The sequence below is a fragment of the Rhinolophus hipposideros genome, assembly GCF_964194185.1.
Source record: "Rhinolophus hipposideros genome assembly, chromosome: 22".
NCBI classification, from domain to species: Eukaryota; Metazoa; Chordata; class Mammalia; order Chiroptera; family Rhinolophidae; genus Rhinolophus; species Rhinolophus hipposideros.
This window is the reverse complement of record NC_138068.1, coordinates 19508065-19528867: the sequence shown is the minus strand read 5'-3', so window position 1 is coordinate 19528867 and position 20803 is coordinate 19508065. Positions and strand designations below refer to the sequence as shown.

Here is a 20803-nt window from a genome sequence, read left to right as displayed (position 1 = left end):
CTGCTGTGAATAATGCTATGAACACAGGTTGACAGATACCTCTTTTGAGTCCCTGTGGCCCATTCCATATACCCAGAAGTGGAATTGCTGGATCACGTGGTAAATCTATGTTTACTTTTTTGAGGAACCACATGCTGTTGTCCACAGCAGTTCCGCCATTTTACATTCCTCTCAGCAAGACAAAGGGGTTCCAGTTTCTCCACATGCTCACCAACACTGGTGTTTTTGCATTATTTTTTTAATGTGAGATATTAAATAGAAAATTTTAAGAGAAGTTACAAGTGGACAAGAAATTCAGATTTTCAACAGAATTAGTAATTCTATAATTTCATTTGCACACACCACACAGTATGTACATCATTCCAGGGGGCCAGCTGTGCTCATGGTGAAGAAGAAGCAGGTTCGGCTAATAGGTAGTTTGAATACAAAGCTTCTAGGACGTTCCTTTTTCTGCATTTGAAAATTTTATATGTAGTCTAAGAAGCTTGCTCTGGTCTCTCTGCTGACTTTATTCACTTTTTTTCTCCCTTCTTCTGCCTCCCCCCAACTCTTGTTCAAGTCGTTGTTTCTCAGTCTAGTTGTGTAGGACACAGCTCCCTGGCCCATGCTGGTGTTATGAGCCCTGCGCTACCGCTGGCTGAAGCAGTCGGTCGCTCACAGCAGCTCTTGCCGGCTGCCGGCCGCTCACGACGGCTGCCCGCTCATGGCAGCCCAGCTCCAGGGAGAGCTGTTGTTCACAATCTTAGCTGTAGAGGGTGCAACTGACTGGCCCATGTGGGAATTGAACCCGCTACCCTGTTGTTCAGAGCTTGCACTCTAACCACCTGAGCCATCCAGCTGCCCCCTACTCTTAATTTTTTGAGGAACCTGCACATTGCCTTCCATAGCAGCTGCACCAATATGCGTTCTCACCAACAATATATGAAGGTTTCTTTTACTCCACAGCCTCTCCAACAATTGTTACTATTTGTTTTGTTGACGACAGCCATTCTGACTGGGGTGAGGTGATATCTCATTGTGATTTTTATTTGCGTTTCTCTGATGATTACTGAGATTCACTTCTTTTTGATAACCTACTTTATCAAATGTGTTTGATCTTGGCGTGAAGATCTGTTTTGTCTTTTGATGTTTCGATGAACTACAGATAACGGGTCTCTAGGGTGCTTAATCTAGCTGGACTATGTTTGTAATTAACTCAGTTATTAGTAATTCTCATTCCTGATAAACCAATGTTACCTCACATCCCTGTGTTATCTCCATGCTTGTTAGCTATATTATTTTCTGGTTCCTGTTTTTTTTTTCTTTCGTTTTTTATTAGTTTCAGGTGTATTTCTGGTTCCTTTTTAGTTGTTTATTTCCAACTCCATCACTTGCTTTTTGCAACCTTATCCTCTGTATTCAGCAAGGCTTGCTTCCTTTTTGATGTTTCTAAAATGACTTTCACTGCTGAGATGGTTTTTTTAAAAAGCACTTCGTTCCTGAGCTGTGCCAATGTGATATCCTCCAGTTGTCTCGTCATCTCCTCTTTGAACTATGTCATCTTTGCTTTGATCTCTTATTTTAAAATTCACTCAGCCCTTTGAATTCTTTGTTGTTCAAGATTATCATCTGTTTCATGTTAATATTTTTCTGGTGAGTGCCTTTCATCTGCCATTTGTTTTTCTTGTTCCCTGCTTCTCTCTCCCACTTTTGGAGTAATATATAGGTCTGGTGCTATTTATTTTTTACTATAACTCCCCTTTAAATGAAGTGAGTTCTTCCTGGACCAGTTATTTGTTGGAGTTGTGTGTGGAGAGGGGACTAGAGATAGAATTCTAGGTTGGCAGGGATAGCGAAGCTCCTTACGACAAGGGTTTTGTGTGAGTGAGTTGGTTTAGCCCTTTCTCTTCCTGGAAGACAGGACCTGGGAGCTGCAGGGCTGCAAAAATGGCATGTCTGTGTGTTCCCTTGGTCAGCCCACATGCCCTGATTCTCCTTGGTACCAGTGGCACCAGGGAAGCTCCCAAAGCCAGCCCTGGTATCATGATTCCAGTGTTCTATAGAAGGTGCTCTTGGTTCTGCTTTCGAGGTACATGGCCTTTGGAGAACTCCGAACTCTGCCAGCTCTCCCTGAGACCTGCAGCCTCAGGCATTTTCTGTTGGCTTTATGCGTCTCCTGGGCACATGACATTTCTGCACAGGTCTACGTGATGACCTCCTACTCTAAGCACCTTTGCCGAGGGCTTTCTCTGGCCTCTGAATTGTTCAGCCCAGAAATGCTGGTGAGTGAATGCCTCCAGGAACAGCCCCCAGCCAATGGTGTGGCTCTCAGGCTTGCTCTGTGCGGTCTTAATAAGGTCCCAAGCACATTGGAGGCCCAGATGCCCACAAGAGTGACATGTTCATTCATGTGCTTTTGTCAAAAACAATTTTTTTAATGTATGCAGATGAGATGATTTTTTCCCCCTTAGCTCTGCTAACATAACAGATTATGTTTATGGATTCTCTGCTAACCATTTTTGCATTCCTGGGATGATATGTTATTTTTAAATGTGCTACTAAATTCTGTTTGCTTATATTATATTTATGATTTTAAAAACAATACATACTCATAAATGAGATGAATCTCTAGCTTTCTCTTTTTATGCAGTCTTTATCATATTTTAAGTGTCAGTATTCTTCTTACTTCATAAAAAGAATTTGGTATTTTCCTTCTTTTTATGCTCTGGGACAGTTTCAGAAACATCAGCATTATCTGAAGTTGCCTGTGAAAATTTCAGGATCTGGTACTTTTTTCAATTTTGGTGGTAGTGGTGGTGAGAGTTCTTTTACAACTTCCTCTATTTTTTTCTATGGAAACTAGTCTATTTAGATGGTTTATATTGGGATCACCTTGGTAAATTATGCTGTCCTAGAAAATTATCTATAAAATCCCCAGTATTTAGCTATTGCCAACTAATTCAAAATTTTAAAAAAAACTGTCAAAACATGCCAGCAGGCTAAATATGGCCTGTGGACCCCAATTTTGCAACCACTGATTATAGTCAAAGGATTTTAGACCTGAAAGAGACCATATAGGTCCTGTACAGGGGGTTGTAAATAACGTGCCTGGCAGGTAACACAGTTGTGTGAGACGAGGACATTGGTGAATTGGAGAGTCCATTCCCAAACTAAAGATAAGCAAATTTGAACCAAAATACCGTGCAGGTCAAAAAAAAGCAGTCTGCAAGCTCAGTTTGGTCCATGGATGGCTAGTTCGTGGCCTCTGCCAGCCCAGCATCACTTCCTGCAATGCTTTGTGGGCATCTCACATTCCAGCCACACCTCATCCTCCCTGAACAGGCCCTGCCCCTTCTTCTTATGTGTTTATAACTTTATTTAGAGAGACTTTCTCTTACGGTGGTGGAAGCATTTTTCTTCCCCATCGTATTGTGTACTTGTTAGCAGCGACTATATCCTACTCACCTTTTCATGCTTTTTCCAACTACATGTTAGTGCTCTATAAACATTTGACATATACATTTTATAACTAGCAAAGCAATAAGGATCTTACCTTGCAAAGAAATTATTTGTGGAATTGACTTTAACTCCTTTTTATAAGAAGTAAAATGAGGCCCTACGTGGTTAAGTGATTTACCCAAGATCACATAGGAATAGGACCACTGCTCTTTCTGAAATTCTACTCTGTAGCAGTTCAATTACAAGATTAGGAACTAGGACAGAAATGCCACTTTTTTAATTTCTAGAACTGACTTTAATGTCTGACTCTGAGTCCCCAGTCTGCCTCCTAGCAGACAACTTAATTTACATGTCTTCAAGTAAATGGAGATTCAATCCAGTAGTTTTGAGGGTGTCATTTCAGGTACAGTGACTCATCTTAGGCCAGTTCACCGTTCTCCAAACTTCCTGCCTCTTCCTCCCCAACCCTGATCCAGTTCTCAGGGAAATTAGACAGCCACAGCTGGCAGGAGGTGAGGTGGGGAGTGTCTACTTTTGGGGTCTCATCAGGTCTTTGGTCCTACTTACTGGCATCCTCTGATGCCCCTCGTTAGTCTGGGTCCTCTCCATGTCACTTGGATCTTCAGGCAACTCAGGGACTGATGGGACACCCTCCTGTCCATAGCCACCTCCCACCATCTCTCTTACCTTCCCCATGTGCAGTAGTTTCTCTCAGAAATCCCCTAAACTTTTGCAGGGGATCTTCTTGTATTTCTTTCCTCAAGACCAGGTCTGTGGTGAAGGAGGCAAAAACTGCACTCTGCTTCTCTCCCTCTGAAACTCTCTCTTCCTCTGTCTGTAAGTCCTTTGCATCTTTTCATCAGGTAAGGGGGAAAAAACCAGTTCTGTCTATGCTCACCTCTGTAAGTGGTTAGTGTCTCACCCCAGAAGTGGTCGCTTTTTAGTTTAGTAATTCAGAGCCTGGGTCTTTGTTCTCAGCTGTCCATCTGTCTTCACTGCATTCAGTGCCCTTCCATTTGGGGTCAGTTGGGGAAGGGTTGGCAGATAGGCCTAGATGGATAGGAATGGCAAATCAGGCAATACATGATGTCATAGTTTTTCACTGAAGATTCTTGTACAAGAGCAAATTGAGATTATCAACTGCCATCTTTATTAGAAAAAAGTACTTTAGACCCTATGTTCATCTCTACTTTTGAAAGGACCCCAGAGTCATTGAGTTTCAGTCACTTAAGTTCCTTTCAACATTTGATACCCCGTTTGTTTGAGGACTTCCGATTTGCTGAGTGTTCCTGATATACTGATTTAACAAGATTTATAGGACAGTGCCATACACCTACATTCCAGGGTCTCCAAGCTCTCAGTCTCAGAGTGGTCCCCAGGCTGCCGTGTTGGATGCCCTGACCCCAGCCCAGGAGCCTCCTTCTTTCTTGAAGATGGCCCCTTGGCTCTGCAGTCATTGAACCACTTTGAGCCTCAGTCTCCTCCTGTATGGAGTGGGTGTAAGGTCCCTTGCCTTGTGGTACTTATGAGGATTACCGTATTTTGCCGTGTATAATGCACACTTTTTTTGCCCAAATTTGTAAGGGAAAAATAAGGATGCGCATTATACATGGGTAGTACTAATTCCGTATCAATATAAATGTTTTTGATTCTTTTATTTATGCTCATGAGTTAAAAGTGTAACTCTAGAAATCAATAATTATATCCATATGCAAAATAACACTCTGGAATACGATAATCGATTTTATAGAACTTTCGATGAACGTGCAACAACAAAGAGTTCTTGGCCTTCTCTTGTACCATAATATGTTAAAAAATAAATGCCAAAATTCATTTATAATACAAAAAAAGTACCTAAATGTAAACAAATAAAAATTAGAATTAAAAAATTAAAATGAGACCCCAGTCACTGAGCTGCCCCAGAAGACTTAGCAGCCTCCTGCCTGAGCCCCGTTGCTTCCTGACGGTCCATCCCTCCTGCCCGCCTTCTCCTGCTGCCGCCTTCCACAGGCCGTTTCCACCGTGAAAAAGGAACCTATCCTATGTCCGCTATCTAGAACCTCCACTCTTTTGACCCCTTTTCGACTCCTTTGCAGATGCAAGTAAGGGTGATGATCTGAGTCCTGCTGGCACTGAGGATTATATCCATATAAGAATTCAACAGAGAAACAGCAGAAAGACCCTTACTACTGTCCAAGGGATCACTGATGATTACAATAAAAATGAACTAGTGAAGGCGTTTAAGAAGAAATTTGCCTGCAGTGGTACTGTAATCGAGCATCCAGAATATGGAGAAGTAATTCAGGTTAAGGGTGACCAGTGCAAGAACATATGCCAGTTCCTCATAGAGACTGGATTGGCTAAGGAGGACCAGGTTTTACATGCTTTTGGCTTGCTGAAGCTTAAGTGAAGATTTCCTTGCAATGAGTGGAATTTCCCTTCTGTCCCTTGTCACAAGTTTAAAAACCTCCCAGCTTGTGTGATGTAACCATTTTGGGCCTGCTTTTAACTTGGACTAGTGTAACTCCTTCATGCAATAAACTGAAAAGAGTCATGCTGCCTAGTCTTGAAGTCCCTCCTTTAAACAGAAGTCAAGCAGTAGGCGCCCGGCAGTGTCCAGCCTGAAAGAGAGCAATAACGTGATGTTTCAGCCAAGCCCAGAGCCCCAAGATCACAGATTGCTATGTCTGGCCAGAAGCTCCTCCGCTGTCCCCCTGCAGAGTTCCCTGCCCTAAGAGATTGTCACCACCACCTGAATTCCTTCCGTGAAGCTGAGAGGACAGAGGAGGGGATGAGAGAGCAACGGCAACTGTACCACTAGAGGGAGCCTTCGGTGGTCAAAGATCCCTTGGTGTCTCCCATTTGACCCAGTGGGCGGAGCTTAAAGCAGCCACCTTCCCTCTGGTGAGGTGATAGACATCTGGCTTCTCACCAAGGGCTTTTTGGCCAGACATATCCTAGTTATCTGATGTCCAAACACCAGAATGTGAGGCCAGCCTTCTATCAGAGTTACTTTTGACAAGGGAACAAATTTCAAACTGATAACGTCAGTTATGTAGCTAGCTGTGGAGCTTGCAACTTACTGGCAGTAGCTGCCCAATGCCATGTGAAGTAAACTGATTTTCCCCCCCTTCAGTTTGAATGTTATGTAAAGTATTTAAACCCTTATTTAAATAAAACTTGTTTTCAGTAAAAAAAAAATTAAAATGAAAGATGTTTTTCCCTGAAAGTTTGGGCCGAAACTTGAATGTGTATCATACACGGGAGAGCATTGTATGCGGCAAAATACGGTAACTAAGATAATGCCTGTGAGTGTTCAATAAATGTTAGATTTTCAGAATCTGGTTTCTCTTCCTTCCAGAATCCTTAATTGAGACATAGGAGATTCTGAGAATGAAATTTTCTCAGAACAAGACTTCTCGCAGCTGTTGGTAGGGTGTGAGGAGTGGAGAAGAACATTTACCCTACTACAGAGAGAAGCTCTTCACTTCTAATATAAGCAGATACCTGGGGAAGGACTTGTGGTCCTACCCTTGAAAGGCAAAGAGGCTCGTGTGTCATTTGCCAACTCAGGAACCATGAGGAGATCTATGGTATCTTATTCCTGAAAGGTTCAAAAGCCCTGGGAGGAAAGAGTGGACGCTTGCGCAGACAGGTATTTTAAGGAAGGGAGAGGCAGGTGTAAGAGGGGGCCTCCAGTGCATGTGGCCACCCTGTACCTTTTGGAGTCACAGCATGGGCACAAAGGAAAGAGTTCCAGATTAGGGTTCAGAAAGACTTGACTTCTGAGCCCTGCTCTGTAGCCTACTACCTCCACCCCTGCTTCCCAACACTGGGCAAGTCACAGGTTACCCACTGAGCCCCTAAGTCCTGCTCTGTACCCACCTTTCCTGCTGTTATGAGATCCAGAGAAAATAAAGTACAGCAGTAGGGTAAAGTAATAGGTTAAATTTATGGACTCTGGAGTTCAAATCCCTATCACTTATCAGTCATGTGACTAACATTAGTATTGGGAAAATTACTTGATTTTCTGTGCCTGTTTTTTCCTCTGTAAAGGGTGATAATAATAACTACTGTGTAGATTTATTGTTGAAGATTAAATGAGTCAGTACACATAAAGGACTTAGCATAGTGGTGTATTGTTTTCAATATTAATTTTATTAATAAAGCCTTTCCCCAGATTTCCATATATAATTTTCAAAGAAAATATTAGAGTTACAAGTAAAACTCCTTACCATCCCGCTCCCATTCTCCTCACTGGTAACGACTTTCCTGAGGTTGATGTATACCCTTCCTATCTATATTTTTAAAGATTATTACATGTGCATGTATTCATAGCAATGCTAAGTATCCATAAGCAACTGTATAGTAGACAGCCTGTTTTCTCAATGGTACTGTGAAGGGCATTGTATTTTACCTTTTTTCCACTCAAAATTATGAGTGAGCTTTACCCACATTGGCATACACAGCTCTAATGCTGTGTTCAATCCTGTGACTGTGCTGTAACATGTCGATGCATTCCCCTACTGGTGGCCACTTCCGTTGTTTTCAGCTTTCCACTAGAACAGTGTGCCGTGGTCACCCTCATGGTCATCTCCTTGTGCAAATGTGTAAGTTTCTCTAACATATACATGAAATGCCTATAATTCCTTGATTGTAAAGGACACACATCCTCAACTTTTGAAAATACAATGGTACCTCGGTTTTTGAACGTAATCTGTTCCGGAAGACCAATCGAGTTCTGAAACGTTCGAAAATAGCCCACAGCTAAGCCTCAGGATCTTGCACTCAGCGGAAGCTGCATGACATGTTCGACTTCTGAGGCGTGTTCAAAAATTGAAGCACTTACTTCCCGGTTTACGGCATTCGTAAACCGAAATGTTCATCAGTGGAGACATTCGAAAACCGAGGAACCACTGTAGTGCTAAGTTGATCTTTAACATAGTTGTGCCACGTTTTTCATTTCCCCAGTCTGATAAGTGTAAAATGGTATCTTGTTGTTGCTTTAATTTCCATTTTCATTAATTCCAGTGGTATTCAGAATCTTTTCATTATTTGTAGGTGATTTGAGTTTTCCCTTTGAATTACCTGTTCATATCTTTTGCTCATTTTTCTATTGGGTTATTTGTGGTTTTTTAGATATGTAGAATTTTTTAAATTAAAAAAAATTCTGGCTAGCTATCTTTTGTAATAGTAATACCTTGTAATTACGGAGAGTAATCCTTTGTTGATTATATGCAGGGCAAATATATTCTTCTAGTCTTCAGTTTGTCTTTTCATTTTGTTTATGATATTCTTACTATCAAAAGTTAATAAACACAAGTTTTTGCATTTTTTAAATTATGGAAATTTTCAAATGTAAAAGTTGAAATATATATAATGGTCGCCCCTTTGATCTAACAATCAACATTTGCCATATTGGCTTTGTGTATTTGTCTGTGTGCACGGGTCTGTGTTTGCTGAATCATTTGGAAGTTGCATACTTTATGACACTTTCTTAAAAATAAGAACACAACACAATTATCACCATCATGATAATATGAAAACTAATACTAATTCCATCTAACGTCTAATATCCAGTCATATTCAATTTCCTTATTTTTTCCTAAAATGTGTTGTTCAGCTTATGATGAATTAGGATCCAGTAAAGGTTCATATTTTGCATTTGTTTGTATGTCTCTTGAGTCTTAATCTAGAAGAGCCCCCACACCTTTTTCTTTTTCTTTTTTCTTCTTGAAATTGACTTTTTGAAGAAACTGAGTCAGTGATTTGTAGATTGTTTCACATTTGGATTTGTCTCTTGGTATTGAACTTGCTTCCTTATCCCCTGTATTTACTTGGCAGGTAGAGGGTGACTGTCCTTTCCCAAATTCATAGTTGGAATTTGTTCTCAGTTTTAATTCCAAATTCCCAGGGAAAAGATTGGATGACCCATCTTGGATTAGGTGTTAGGTTATGTTAGTTTTCTATTGCTGCTGCTCTAACATATTACCACAATTTAGTGGCTTAAAACAATGCAAAGTATTATCCTGTATAGTCTAGAAGTCTGGCATGGGTCTCCCTGCACTAAAATCAAGGTGTCAGCAATGCTGCGTTCCTTTCTCGAGGTTCTAGAGAAAAATTCATTAATTCATTTCCTTGACTTTTCTATCTCTAGACACCACCCACATTCCTTCTCTCATGGCTCCCTTCTTCTGTCTTCAAAGCCAACAATGTTGCATCTCTCTGACTGCTCTTCCCTCAGATCTGTCTGATTCCCACGTTCAGGCTCTCTGCATCACCCCTCACTTCCTGCCACTATTTGTGTTCTTTATTTTCTGGACCAAAGTGAAGGGCTTGACATTTCGTTAGAGCTGGGCTGGTAAATGTTTTAACAACTGGCTCTTGGGGAGAGGGATGCCCCCACTTGTAGTAATTGCCAGTATTTATGTGGCATAAATATTTCCACCGTGGGCAATTTCAAGCTACCAACATGATTTCAACAGTCTTGAAAGCATCCTGAAAATGTAACCATTGCTCCAACACGTCACTGCATTTAATCGTATTACATTTCACCTTATTCAGCACCATCCAGCCTGCTGCTGATGGTTGAAAATAGATGGTTTCCACTGTTCTTGTTTGTTTTGTTTCCACAGGGGCTGTACCATCTCATCCTGGATATCCTCATCATGACCCGAGTGTGTAAAATGTTCCGCCAAGGCCTCAGGGGATTCCGGGAATATTTGATTGTGGAGACTGCTTACAGAAGGCACCCTGCCTTCTCCTTCTGGGATGTAAGTAGCTAGGCTCAGCAGGAGTAGGAGAATTTAAAGGAGTACTATAATTAGCACCCTACTTCCCTGCCCAAGTTCTTTACCAACTGAGAGAGAAGACAAAGGGTAAAACAGATGAGAGACTCAACTGTTGCTTTTATTAATAAAGAGATTTATATTGCACAAGGTGACTTGTAGCATCAAGCGGGAGAGTTACCTAATGCTGAACCCCAGAATTAGACAGCCTTGCACACTGTCACAGGCAGTGCTGGACCACGGCAGACCTCCCCTGTAGCTGCAGGGCCTCTTGCCCTAAGCTCCCAGGGGAGAAGGGCAGAGCAGGAAGTGGTCTCAGAGGGAAGGGGGAGGGAGTGAGCATGCCCAGTTTCTGCTTCCAAGTCCACTAAGGAGTTTAAGTCACTCCTTATCAGTGTGGAAGGAGGAGAGGGGCTAGTAGTATTTGACTAGAACAGCTCCCTCCATGTGGAAAGAAACATCCGGAGTGGGGAAGAAGCTATCACCATTCCGACAGTGATCAAAAGAGCCAGAAGAAGTCTAGTTGGGGCTTTCCGAATGCCCATCCCTGGTCATTTTCTCTCTTTTTTTCCTGTCCTCTCACTTGAACAAGAAGGGAACATTTGCAGGGCCTGTTTGCTCTGGTGACCATGGTTTCTAGACTTTCTAGAAGGTCCCAATTTCAAATATTATATCCCAATCATAGATCATGAGCTCCTTTTTGGCTCAGAAAAGTTGCTCACCATTTTGTTAACTTGTTCTGGTTCCCTAAAGTTGTCTTCATTACTATCCAGGCCTCCAAAGTTCCCCCAGCCAATACCTGGACAAACTCTGCCCATTTTCCTGTTATGCCAAGAGTGACTGGATGCAGCTCCCTACCCCGCATCCAGTGATTCACTCCAAGAAATTTTCCACAATGGTTTTTGAAGGATAGTAGCCAAGGAGGGTGGTGGTGGGAGGGGCTGGTGATGGGGGAAAAGAGGGTGGTCTTAGATTGGTTTCGAAGGGGCCAGCAGGTAATGTAACTATGTGGATGTGGCTGAGTTTAAGATGTACAGGGAGTAGAGGCCTATGGGCCAGCTAGAGAGAAAGGGCGTGCCCCATCTAAAGATGTTCAAATTCGTATATTTTGAAGACATTGTGCTGACCGAACCAAATAAGTCTGCAGCCAGATTCTGCCCTGTATTTAGGCCATGAGACAGGAAGGGATGGAGTAGAAGAACTGTAACCTGAGAGACTCAGATTAGCTCTCAGGAAGGACAGGCTGACTCAGGCTGCCATGCATTGGTGACGTGAAGGGCCCTGGAGACCAGGAGTTTTCGGTGACCAGCAGACCTGGGCTGATGCCTGGGCGCTTGAAGAGCTGACAACCAGAGTCAGGCTAGTCATCAGGGGAGTGTGAAGCTGAACCTTACAACATTACCCAGTCAGGGCGGCTTTGAGGAGAGCAGAAGCCTCTCAAGGGCTGCTTATGGGGGTTATATGATTGCTGGGCAGAGAGCTGGGAGGGCTGGGGCATAAGAGGGTGGAGAGAGCCATAGACTGGTTTTCAGTGGAATATGTGAATCCAGATCGTTTTGAACACCACCTCTTTCCTTCATTGGCCCCCACCCCCACCCCCTGAGAAGCACCATGTGGATACCCAAATTATAAAATAGGGGGAGAAGACAGGGATCTGCGTGGGCTCTGGGGAAGGACATGAGGTGTGCCTAGAGAGATGAAGAAGGATCCTTGTTGGCCCAGGATGGTGGTCAGGGCCTTCTTTGTCTCTTTCCATACCCCCTATCTCCTCCTACATATTTTCCCCTCTTTCTCTGCCCCTTTCTCTACTCTTTCCACATCCTCTCTGCATCTTTTAGGAGGTAGGGTTGGATTAGATCATCCCTAAGACCTCTGACACTTCCTCCTCCTGGCTGTCCTCTAGACAAGGACCATTTACTTGGCGTGTGATCCTGCACAAGTTCCTTCACTCCCCTCAAGTCCTAAATGGGGCTTACTGAGACCTGCTTCATCCTAAAGATGTAGTGGAATAAAATGAGGAAGGTGCAATGTGCCTGGCTCGTTATAGTAGGCTCTCAGTGAAGGTTGGTTCCTTCCATTGTATCCCACTTTCTCTTTTTCTCCCCTCTAATTTCCCATTTGTTTGCTTCTTTTCCCTCTCCATCCTTTATCTTTCTTTCCCTCTCCCCACCCCCATCTTTCTCTCCCTTCCCTTCACTGTATATTGTCACTAGTGTGCCCAGGGCTCATGCTGCGTTGGGGCTTTTGAGCTGAAGTGGCCATGAGAGGCCCAGCTGGAAGGAGGTTTCCCATGGCTTCTTGTCTGCTATGGTGGTCCAGGTGTGCAGAACAGTTTCAAATGCAGAATTTTAGAAGCAGCCATGCCGATTCTTCTTTCTCTCCTGTACTGCCTTTTTTTTTTTCCCCAGGAAAAGAAGCAAGGCCGAATCACCTTTGATACCATGGACTTCGTTACAGAGTCGGTATGCATAGCTCTGACCTTGATATTGGGAATTTTCTTTCGGCATCATGGTGTGGAAGAAGCACTGGGCTGGGTGGGCATTAGGACAGCTGGGTTCATTCCTGTTAATGCCACCAACCCGGTGTGTCACCCTGAGCTAGCCACTTTGTTTCCTCATCTATAAAATAGCTGATCTCAGTGATCCCTTCTAGTCCTGGCATTTGAAGACTGTGAGTCCCCCTGCACTCACTGTTGGTTTATAACTGAGCAGCACCAGGAGGGAGCGCTCCTGCTCTAGGACCCGGGGGAAAACAGCAGAAGGCAAAGCAGAGGATGTAAGAGCCCTAGGTGGAGGATAAATAATCAGAGTGGTGGCAGAAGCCCGGGCTTGTGTGAGAATTCTGCCTCTGTCCCAAGCTCTCCGAGAGATGCTGGGCACACTTGTCCCCAGCCTGGATGTGGGACGGCCATTCTGATGAGGAAATGCCTTATATCTGGGTGAGGCTTTGGACTGGGTGACTTGTTCTCTGAATTCCAAGAATCATGGTTATCTTCCCAGCATCTCCCTACCAAATCTGGACATTAATTAAAATTTAAAATTAAATTTAAAATTTAAAGGGACCTACCTATTTATAGAGAGGATTTGAAGTTCTTACCCGTGTAGACCTGACTTGACCCTGGCCTGGAGTAGCCATGTCGGTTTTTCTCTCAGGGAAAGGGGGCCTAAGACAAAGTTTTATAACTGTTACCAGGACCACTTGTGCCACCCTGCCCTTCCCCCTTGGAGCCAAGGCATGGCTTCTGTTGCCTGCCTCTGCTGGGCATAGTCTAATTTCTCGTCCTCCATTATCTATGAAGCACAGTTAAGTCATCCAATTTCTGGGTTTCCTCAACTTTCTAGACTGGCCAGTGTCTGACATTGGGCATTGAAGTTTACCCAAGTTTTGCCCTTCCGACAGGAGAGACTAGAGGCCTCTCTGAGAGCCACAGAAGAGATGAAAGCAATTCTGTATCTAACAATAGACGGAGAGAAGAGGGCATGAAGGACAAATCCGTCACACAGACAAGGCCTCTCGGCTTCTTGAATGAGTTGTGTCTAACTCTGGCTCCAAAATGGATACGAAGAGTAGAGACCCAATTTAAAAATCTGCCCTTTGAGTGACTGCTTACGGGTACTGGTTTCTTTTTAGGGTGATGAAAAGGTTCCAAAATCCATTGTGGTGATCGTTTCACAACTCTGTGAGTACACTAAAAATCATTGAATTGTACACTTTAAATGGTGAATCATATGGTATGTGAATTATTTCTCAATCAAGCTGATACACACACACACACACATTTATACATACGAGTATGGTAAATGTATGTTTAACTTGAGAAACTCCCAAACTGTTTTCCAGTGTGACTATTACATTTTGCATTTCCACCAGCAACGTATGAGTCCCCGTTGCTCTGTCTCTTTGCCAGCACTTGGTGGGATTCTTTTCTTTCCCTCCTTTTGATTGTTTTTTTTAAATTGAGATATAATTTGCATACCATAAATTCACTCTTTTAAAGCATTCAAATCACTGGTTTTTAGTATATTCACAGAGTTGTACAACCATCACTACTAATTCCAGAACTTTTTCATCACCCCAAAAGGAAACCCCATAGTATTAGCAGTCACTCCGCCTTCCTCCTCAGCCCTAGGCAACCACTAATATACTTTCTTTTTTTGTCCAGAATTCTTCATCACATCCCACTTTCATTTTGTTTCTGTGACAATTACTGTTCTGTAACACTAGCACATTCATTCATCGTTTCCATAAATGGTTTGCTGAGTGGCCGCTACACGTGAGACATTATTCTAACATGGGAAACAAGACAGACAAGGTCACTGTCATATTTACGTTGGGACTTATATTCTAGAGCACCTTTGTCCCATAGAACTTTTTGCAATAAGGGAAATGCTCAATAGTCTGTGTTGTCCCGTGTAGTAGTCAGCAGACACGTGTAGCCATTGAGCACTTGTGTGACTGAGGAACGTATTTTTTATCTTACTTAAAGTACTTTCTTATGTGTGTGCTTGTGTGTGTGTGTGTGTGTGTGTGTGTAAATTATAGATAACAGACACATTAATAATAGGAATAAGAGAATTTCAGGAAGTATTAAATGCTTTGAAGAAAAGGATCCAGAGCTTATAAGGTGCTGGGATAGGGGCTCTGCTATTATTATTTTAGCTCAGCTGATTCAGTAGGGACCTACCGGAGGACATAGACGCTGAGAGCAGAATGAGGAGGAGAAAACAGTCATAGCCACAGGAAAATCCAGGGGAAGAACATTCCAGGCAGAGGAAACAGCCTAAGGAAAGACCAGAAGACAGAAGTGAGCTTGGCACCTGTAAGAGATGGACAGAAGGCTAGAGACTAGAGAACGAAAGGTTGAGGCAGGAGGTGAGGTTGGAGGGGATAGGGAGGTAGGGAGTCAGACCAGCTGGGCCCCTCAGCTGTGGTGTGGAGTTAGGATTTTATCCTAAGTGCAGCGGGCAGCCAGTGGGAGTGCTAAGCACCTAAGTACCATTTCCACAGCAGGTGGGCGTGGTGGGTAAATGGGTGGGTCCTTGAGTCCTGGTTCATGAGGGTTAGCCAATAGTCTCTGTAGGTTCTCCAGTCCTTAGTCTTCGGTGGCATGCAGAGGTAAAGGCTGGGCCAAGGGAGGTCTCCCCTGGCTGCAGTGTGCATGTGCTGAGGGGCCCCTGGAGCCCAGGCAGCCCATATTGCCTGGGAGCGGGTGTCAGTGAATGGCAGTGGCAGTATGGTCAGTAGCTGGGGATATAGGCCGTGGCATGTAGCAGATCTTGGTTCTAATCCTGCCTGAGTGTCTTCCTCTGTCAAATGGCGATAATAATTGTGCCTCGCTGCTTGGGCTGGGCAAAGATGCAGTGAGACGGTGTGTGTAAGGGGGTATCCTTACCCACCATGGCACACAGTAAGCACTTAACTCCATGTCAGCCACTCTTGTGACTGGGGGGTGTGGGAAAGTATAAAAGCAGGAGTGTGGGGAGTTGCCTGCTGGCCCAGGGGGAAACTGTGGGGTCCTGTGTGTCACTCTGGCTCTCTCTCTCCCCAGGGTTACTTTCCTCCGAAAGCCATTGAGATAGCACGGAAGAAGCCTTCTTGGAGGACGGAGCAGGATATCCAGGCTCTCTGTAACCTCTTGCAGGTTCTGGGGAGCTACCGAAACTACTCGGAGCCCCTGCAGCTGCTCCTGGCTAAAGTCATGCGCTTTGAAAGGTCAGTGAGGGGGACAGCCCTTGGCCCCTGGGCTGGGGCTGGGCTGGGCAGGAAGAGCCTGGCTGAGAAGGCCATGCAGTCTGCTGCTCTCTCTGCGGAGTGCCAGCTGTGGGAAGCCATCTATCAGATCACTTAGTGCTCACTGTTATGGTTGCAGCCCAGTTTATCTCATCCGTTTATTGAGAGTCTACCCAGAATTAAGGAGCCACTGAATCTGGAGAGAATCTGGTAGGAACCTCAGAAAAGATCTGGTCCAATTCCCTCATTTTTCAGATGAGAAAACTGAGGCTTAGGAGGGGGAAATGACTCATCCTAGGTCAACCAGATAATAAGTGGTAGAGCTGAGACTCAAACACAGGCCCTTAAAAGCCAGAATGGGGCCAGCCCGGTGGCTCAGGTAGTGGAGCTCCGTGCTCCTAACTCCGAAGGCTGCCGGTTCGATTCCCACATGGGCCAGTGGGCTCTCAACCACAAGGTTGCCAGTTCAACTCGTCGAGTCCCACAAGGGTTGGTGAGCAGTGCCCCCTGCAACTAAGATTGAACACGGCACCTTGAGCTGAGCTGCTGCTGAGCTCCCCGATGGCTCAGTTGGCTAAAGCGTGGGCTCTCAACCACAAGGTTGCCAGTTCGATTCCTCGAGTCCCACAAGGGATGGTGGACAGCGCCCCCTGCAACTAAGATTGAACATGGCGCCTTGAACTGAGCTGCCAGATGGCTGTTGGTTGGAGCGCGCATCCTCTCAACCACAAGGCTGCCGGTTCAACTCCTCGAGTCCCACAAGGGATGGTAGGCTGCGCCCCCTGCAACTAGCAACGGCAACTGGACCTGGAGCTGAGCTGCACCTTCCACAACTAACACTGAAAGGACAACAACTTGACTTGGAAAAAAAAAGTCCTGGAAGTACACACTGTTCCCCAATAAAGTCCTGTTCCCCTTCCCCAATAAAAATCTTTAAAAAAACAAAACAAAAAACGCCAGAATGGATCACAGGTGATTGTACTATGTCCAGATAGGAACTAGGGCTAGGGTCTTGAACTTGGATGAGAAAAACATTATACCTGTATTTTCATTAACCTCTAACTGAAATGTATTATGTCCTTTAATCATGGATGTAGGTTACAAACTACTGTAGTATTAGACATTTTTGTGACTTTTTTCACCAAAAGAAATCACAGATATTTTGACATCATATTCAACTTGTTGTAGATTTCTTGAAAAATGGTTTGTTTATCGCATCTTCGAAAATATGATAGTTATTAGACATGCTGCTAGATCTTATTATTCAGCGCCTTAGTAAAGGTGCACATCTATTACTATATCACAAATTTGGGTTAACTGTAATTCTGCTGTATCTTATTTTATGCATGTAAAATGTTATTCTGTGAAGGCTTCACCAGATTGTCAAAGGGCCCATGGCAGAAAAAGCACCATGTAAATACCTTGTACTGAAAAAGTTTAAGAGGTATGTGTGAAAATATTGCCATTTCCAGGACATTTCAATGGCTTATGGGGGACAGACTAGCAGAATATTTGAGGTAAGGCCTGTCTTGAAAAGATAGGATGTAGGTCATAAGTTTGTACCCTGACATCTTCCTTTATGGAGGTCACAGTTTAGGACTAATCACAACTCATTACAGATTATGACCTTCTATGAACTATCCAGGATCCATTCCACAGGTAATAAGCCAGGGGGAGTTTCACAGCAGAGGTGGCATTTGAACTGGTGAGTGTGACAGGTGGAAGTGTAGACAAGGACATTCCGGGCAGAGGGAACCATCTGCTCTGTCCTAGCCTAGTGAAGAAGAGTCTTAAGGTAAGATTCTATGGCATGCAGAATGGTGTCATGGAAAGAAAAAGAATCGTGGAGCTGGAAGCTCTGGAATTGAATGCCATGTCTGCCTTGCTGTGACCTCAGGCAAACCACTTAACTTTTCTGAGCCTGGTATCCTCATCAGTGAAATGAAGATAATACGGATTTTTATATAGATCAAGAGGTGGTGATTGTGAAAGCCAGTTGATTATTGCTAGGACTAGGAATTAGTAGACCATATATAGAATCCTTCCAGTTACATGTGACAGAAACACAGCCCAAGGGAATGCATTGGTGGCTCATGCATCTGAAAAGTCCTGGGATAATTCTCCAGTAAGTTCAGCTGGAGTCAGGGGCTCCAAGTCACCAGGATCCAGTGTCTGTCTGTCTGTCTGTTTCCATCTCTTGGCACTTCATAGCATAAGCCACCGTCTCAGCTAGATTCTCTTCTCACGGTGGCAAGATGGCTCCTCCAGCCACAGCTCCAAACTTCCATCCTTCTGGTTTCAGTCTGTTGGGAAAGAGGGAATAGCTCCTCCCATTCCTTCAGGTCAGAGCCTTGGGATTAGTTCTTCCTAAACCAGATTGGCTTTGCTTAAATCATCAGCGGGTAGTGATGCTCTGATTGGGAGTAAAGGGCGTTTCCCCAAAGGCAAACTCAGGCTGCAGGTGGTAGAAAAAGGTGACCAGATGGTTGGCAGCAAAAGCAATAGATGTCTGCTATAGGAGATTCAGGTTCTAGTGCTGACGCAAGTGTGACTCACTGTGTGACCTTCAGCAAGCCCTGGGCTCCCCAGGCTCCACTTTCCTCATCCGCAAAATGTAGATTGAGCTAGATGGTCTCTGATGGTCTTTCTAGCTCCAGTTCTAGGAGTCTACACTTGAATGAACACTGGCTATGCTCTTTTGTCCCTGGAGTCTTAATTCCTGGCTGAATATGCCTGCCTTCTCCCATCTAGTCATTGTCATCTGGGCCATCTCCTCTTTCCTACATTGACAAAGCCTCTGGTTTGTATCTGAACAAACCCACAGCTACTGGCTCCAGCCTAATGCTGCAGTCCTCAGGCCATCTGTTCTCTGATCTCTGCCCCAAGGAGTTTGCCGTAGTTCATGAGTGGATGTGCTGGAAGCTCAGAAAGGGAGATGCTGCGACGGGCTGAGTCAGGTAGGGTGTCCTAGAGGAGTGTGCGCTGGACGGATTTGAGGATTTGCAAAAGGATTTGGATAGGTGGGTAAGAGAGCAAAGGCTGTTCCAGGCCGGGGGAGCAGTATGGACAAACTGATGGAACAAAAGGGTAACACTTGGCCTGTGCAGAGGGTTGGCTCTTCTGCTGCTGGTAGCTCAGTGAGGCAAGGAAGGAGGAAAGGACGACCTGCTGAGAGAAGTGCAGAGAGATTGGAGTTGAGGGAAATGGCAGCAGTCTGGAAAACACTAACTCCTGCCATTGGGGCACTTCTACAAAGGCCACTGACCCATCAGACCTTGGCAGAGACAAAAGGGCAGACTTTGGGCTCCCCATTGTCTTCTTGGTAAAATCCAAACTTAGCCCACTTTTGAAGTCCTTTGTGATTGGATCGAGCCAAACTTCTCTCCCACGACGCCTGTGACCTCCTCCCTATTTCCCATTTTCCTCTCTAATGGAGCTTACGGTCATTCCTTTGAATGGGCCATGCTGCCCGCCATCTCCGTGCCTTTGGACGTGGCGGTCCCTCTGCCTGGAATGCTCTTCCATCTCTCCACGAGGATGACTCCACACACCATCCTAGAGCTTTTTCTGGCCTTTCAAAGTTGGGATAAATGTTCCTTCTTGTGCTTCTCTCTTTTAAAGCATTTTTAAACTTTGCCTCCTGTACTTCACTATAATTTTGAGAACGAAATCTGTGTCTTTTACCATTGTGCTTAACAGACACTGTTGGCATTTATCTAACTTACTGAATGAAGGAAGCAAACTGAAACAAGTGAGATTGGAGCTTGCATTTGAAATACAGAAATTTCCCTCTGAACTTAGGCACTAACTCTCAGTTTGCTCTGGACCTGGGTACTTCTACCCTAAGGGTTCCCAGTTGGCTAGTGAGTTCTTGGGGATACAATAAGAGCATTTATCTGTCTCTTGCTAGGCATACTCATCTGTATTTTACAGACAAGAGAAACTGAAGCTCAGAAAGGGGATATGAGTTGCCCAGTGGCACATAGCTAGGGACAGAGAACCAGGGTTAAGATCCTGGTCTGACTCTAAAGCCAATGCTCTTAATCATTTAGCTGCTGCTCACCTATTGCATTCAGCATCTGTCCATGCATTTATTCCATGACTGTTCATTGAGCATTTACTATGTGCCTAAGTAGACTGCCCAAATCTCTGCTCTCAGGAAGCTTCAATCTATCAGAGGTGGGTAACTAGATAAATGTTGATAAAGAAGTCAAGCTTGATGGGGCTGGGACTGGACTCCTTTGAGGTCCCTTCTCGTCCCAGTCTGTGCTTTCATACTCCAGAGCAAAGAGCACAACCAGTCCCGATCTCCCAGCATGGACTGGGCTCTGTGTTGCTCCCAGATCAACTGGCCATGGTCTTTTTCCAGGTTTGGTCGCAGGCGTGTGATCATAAAGAAGGGGCAAAGGGGCAACAGCCTTTATTTCATCTACCTGGGCAGAGTCGCAGTGACCGATGATGAGGATGGGAGCAGTGCCTTTCTTGACCCCCACCCATTTTTGCTGTACAGGGGCGACTGTTTTGGGGTAAGTATGGGGGAAGGGCCTGGCTTCTGGGGTGGGGGTGGGCTATGAGAAGACTCCTGATAGAACCTCTCAGCTGGGCCCCATCCTGCCTTACACTCTGTGTAAGTCACTGCCCAGCATCCTTACCTGTCAAATGCCTATTTGAGCTGGACCAAGTGATGTCCAAGGCCAGCCTTTTTATTTGTGCTGTTTAAGGAGTTTGTTCCCTATGAAACCCCTTAAGAGATTCAGCGCCTGCTCAGGGAGGCTTCTCCAGGGCCCTCTCTCTGGCTTCATCAAGCCTCTTTTTCCGCAGGCAGCATATTAAGAGGGAGAAATGGG

The 20803-nt window shown here is 44.6% G+C and overlaps 1 protein-coding gene across 7 annotated transcripts in view; it reads left to right on the top strand.

Annotated features, from left to right (window-relative positions):
- CNBD2 (cyclic nucleotide binding domain containing 2) overlaps positions 1 to 20803 on the top strand; it is a 64560-nt gene that overhangs the window by 3867 nt on the left and 39890 nt on the right. For all 7 annotated transcript variants that reach the window (XR_013992326.1, XM_081034638.1, XM_081034640.1 and 4 more), the window contains exons 3-6: positions 10074 to 10211; positions 12635 to 12688; positions 15775 to 15938; positions 20326 to 20482. Coding sequence is in view for 6 of the 7 variants with exons in the window: in XM_081034638.1 (XP_080890764.1) it covers positions 10074 to 10211; positions 12635 to 12688; positions 15775 to 15938; positions 20326 to 20482 (513 nt within the window). In the remaining variant the exon portion in view is untranslated. The remainder of the gene's footprint in view (positions 1 to 10073; positions 10212 to 12634; positions 12689 to 15774; positions 15939 to 20325; positions 20483 to 20803) is intronic.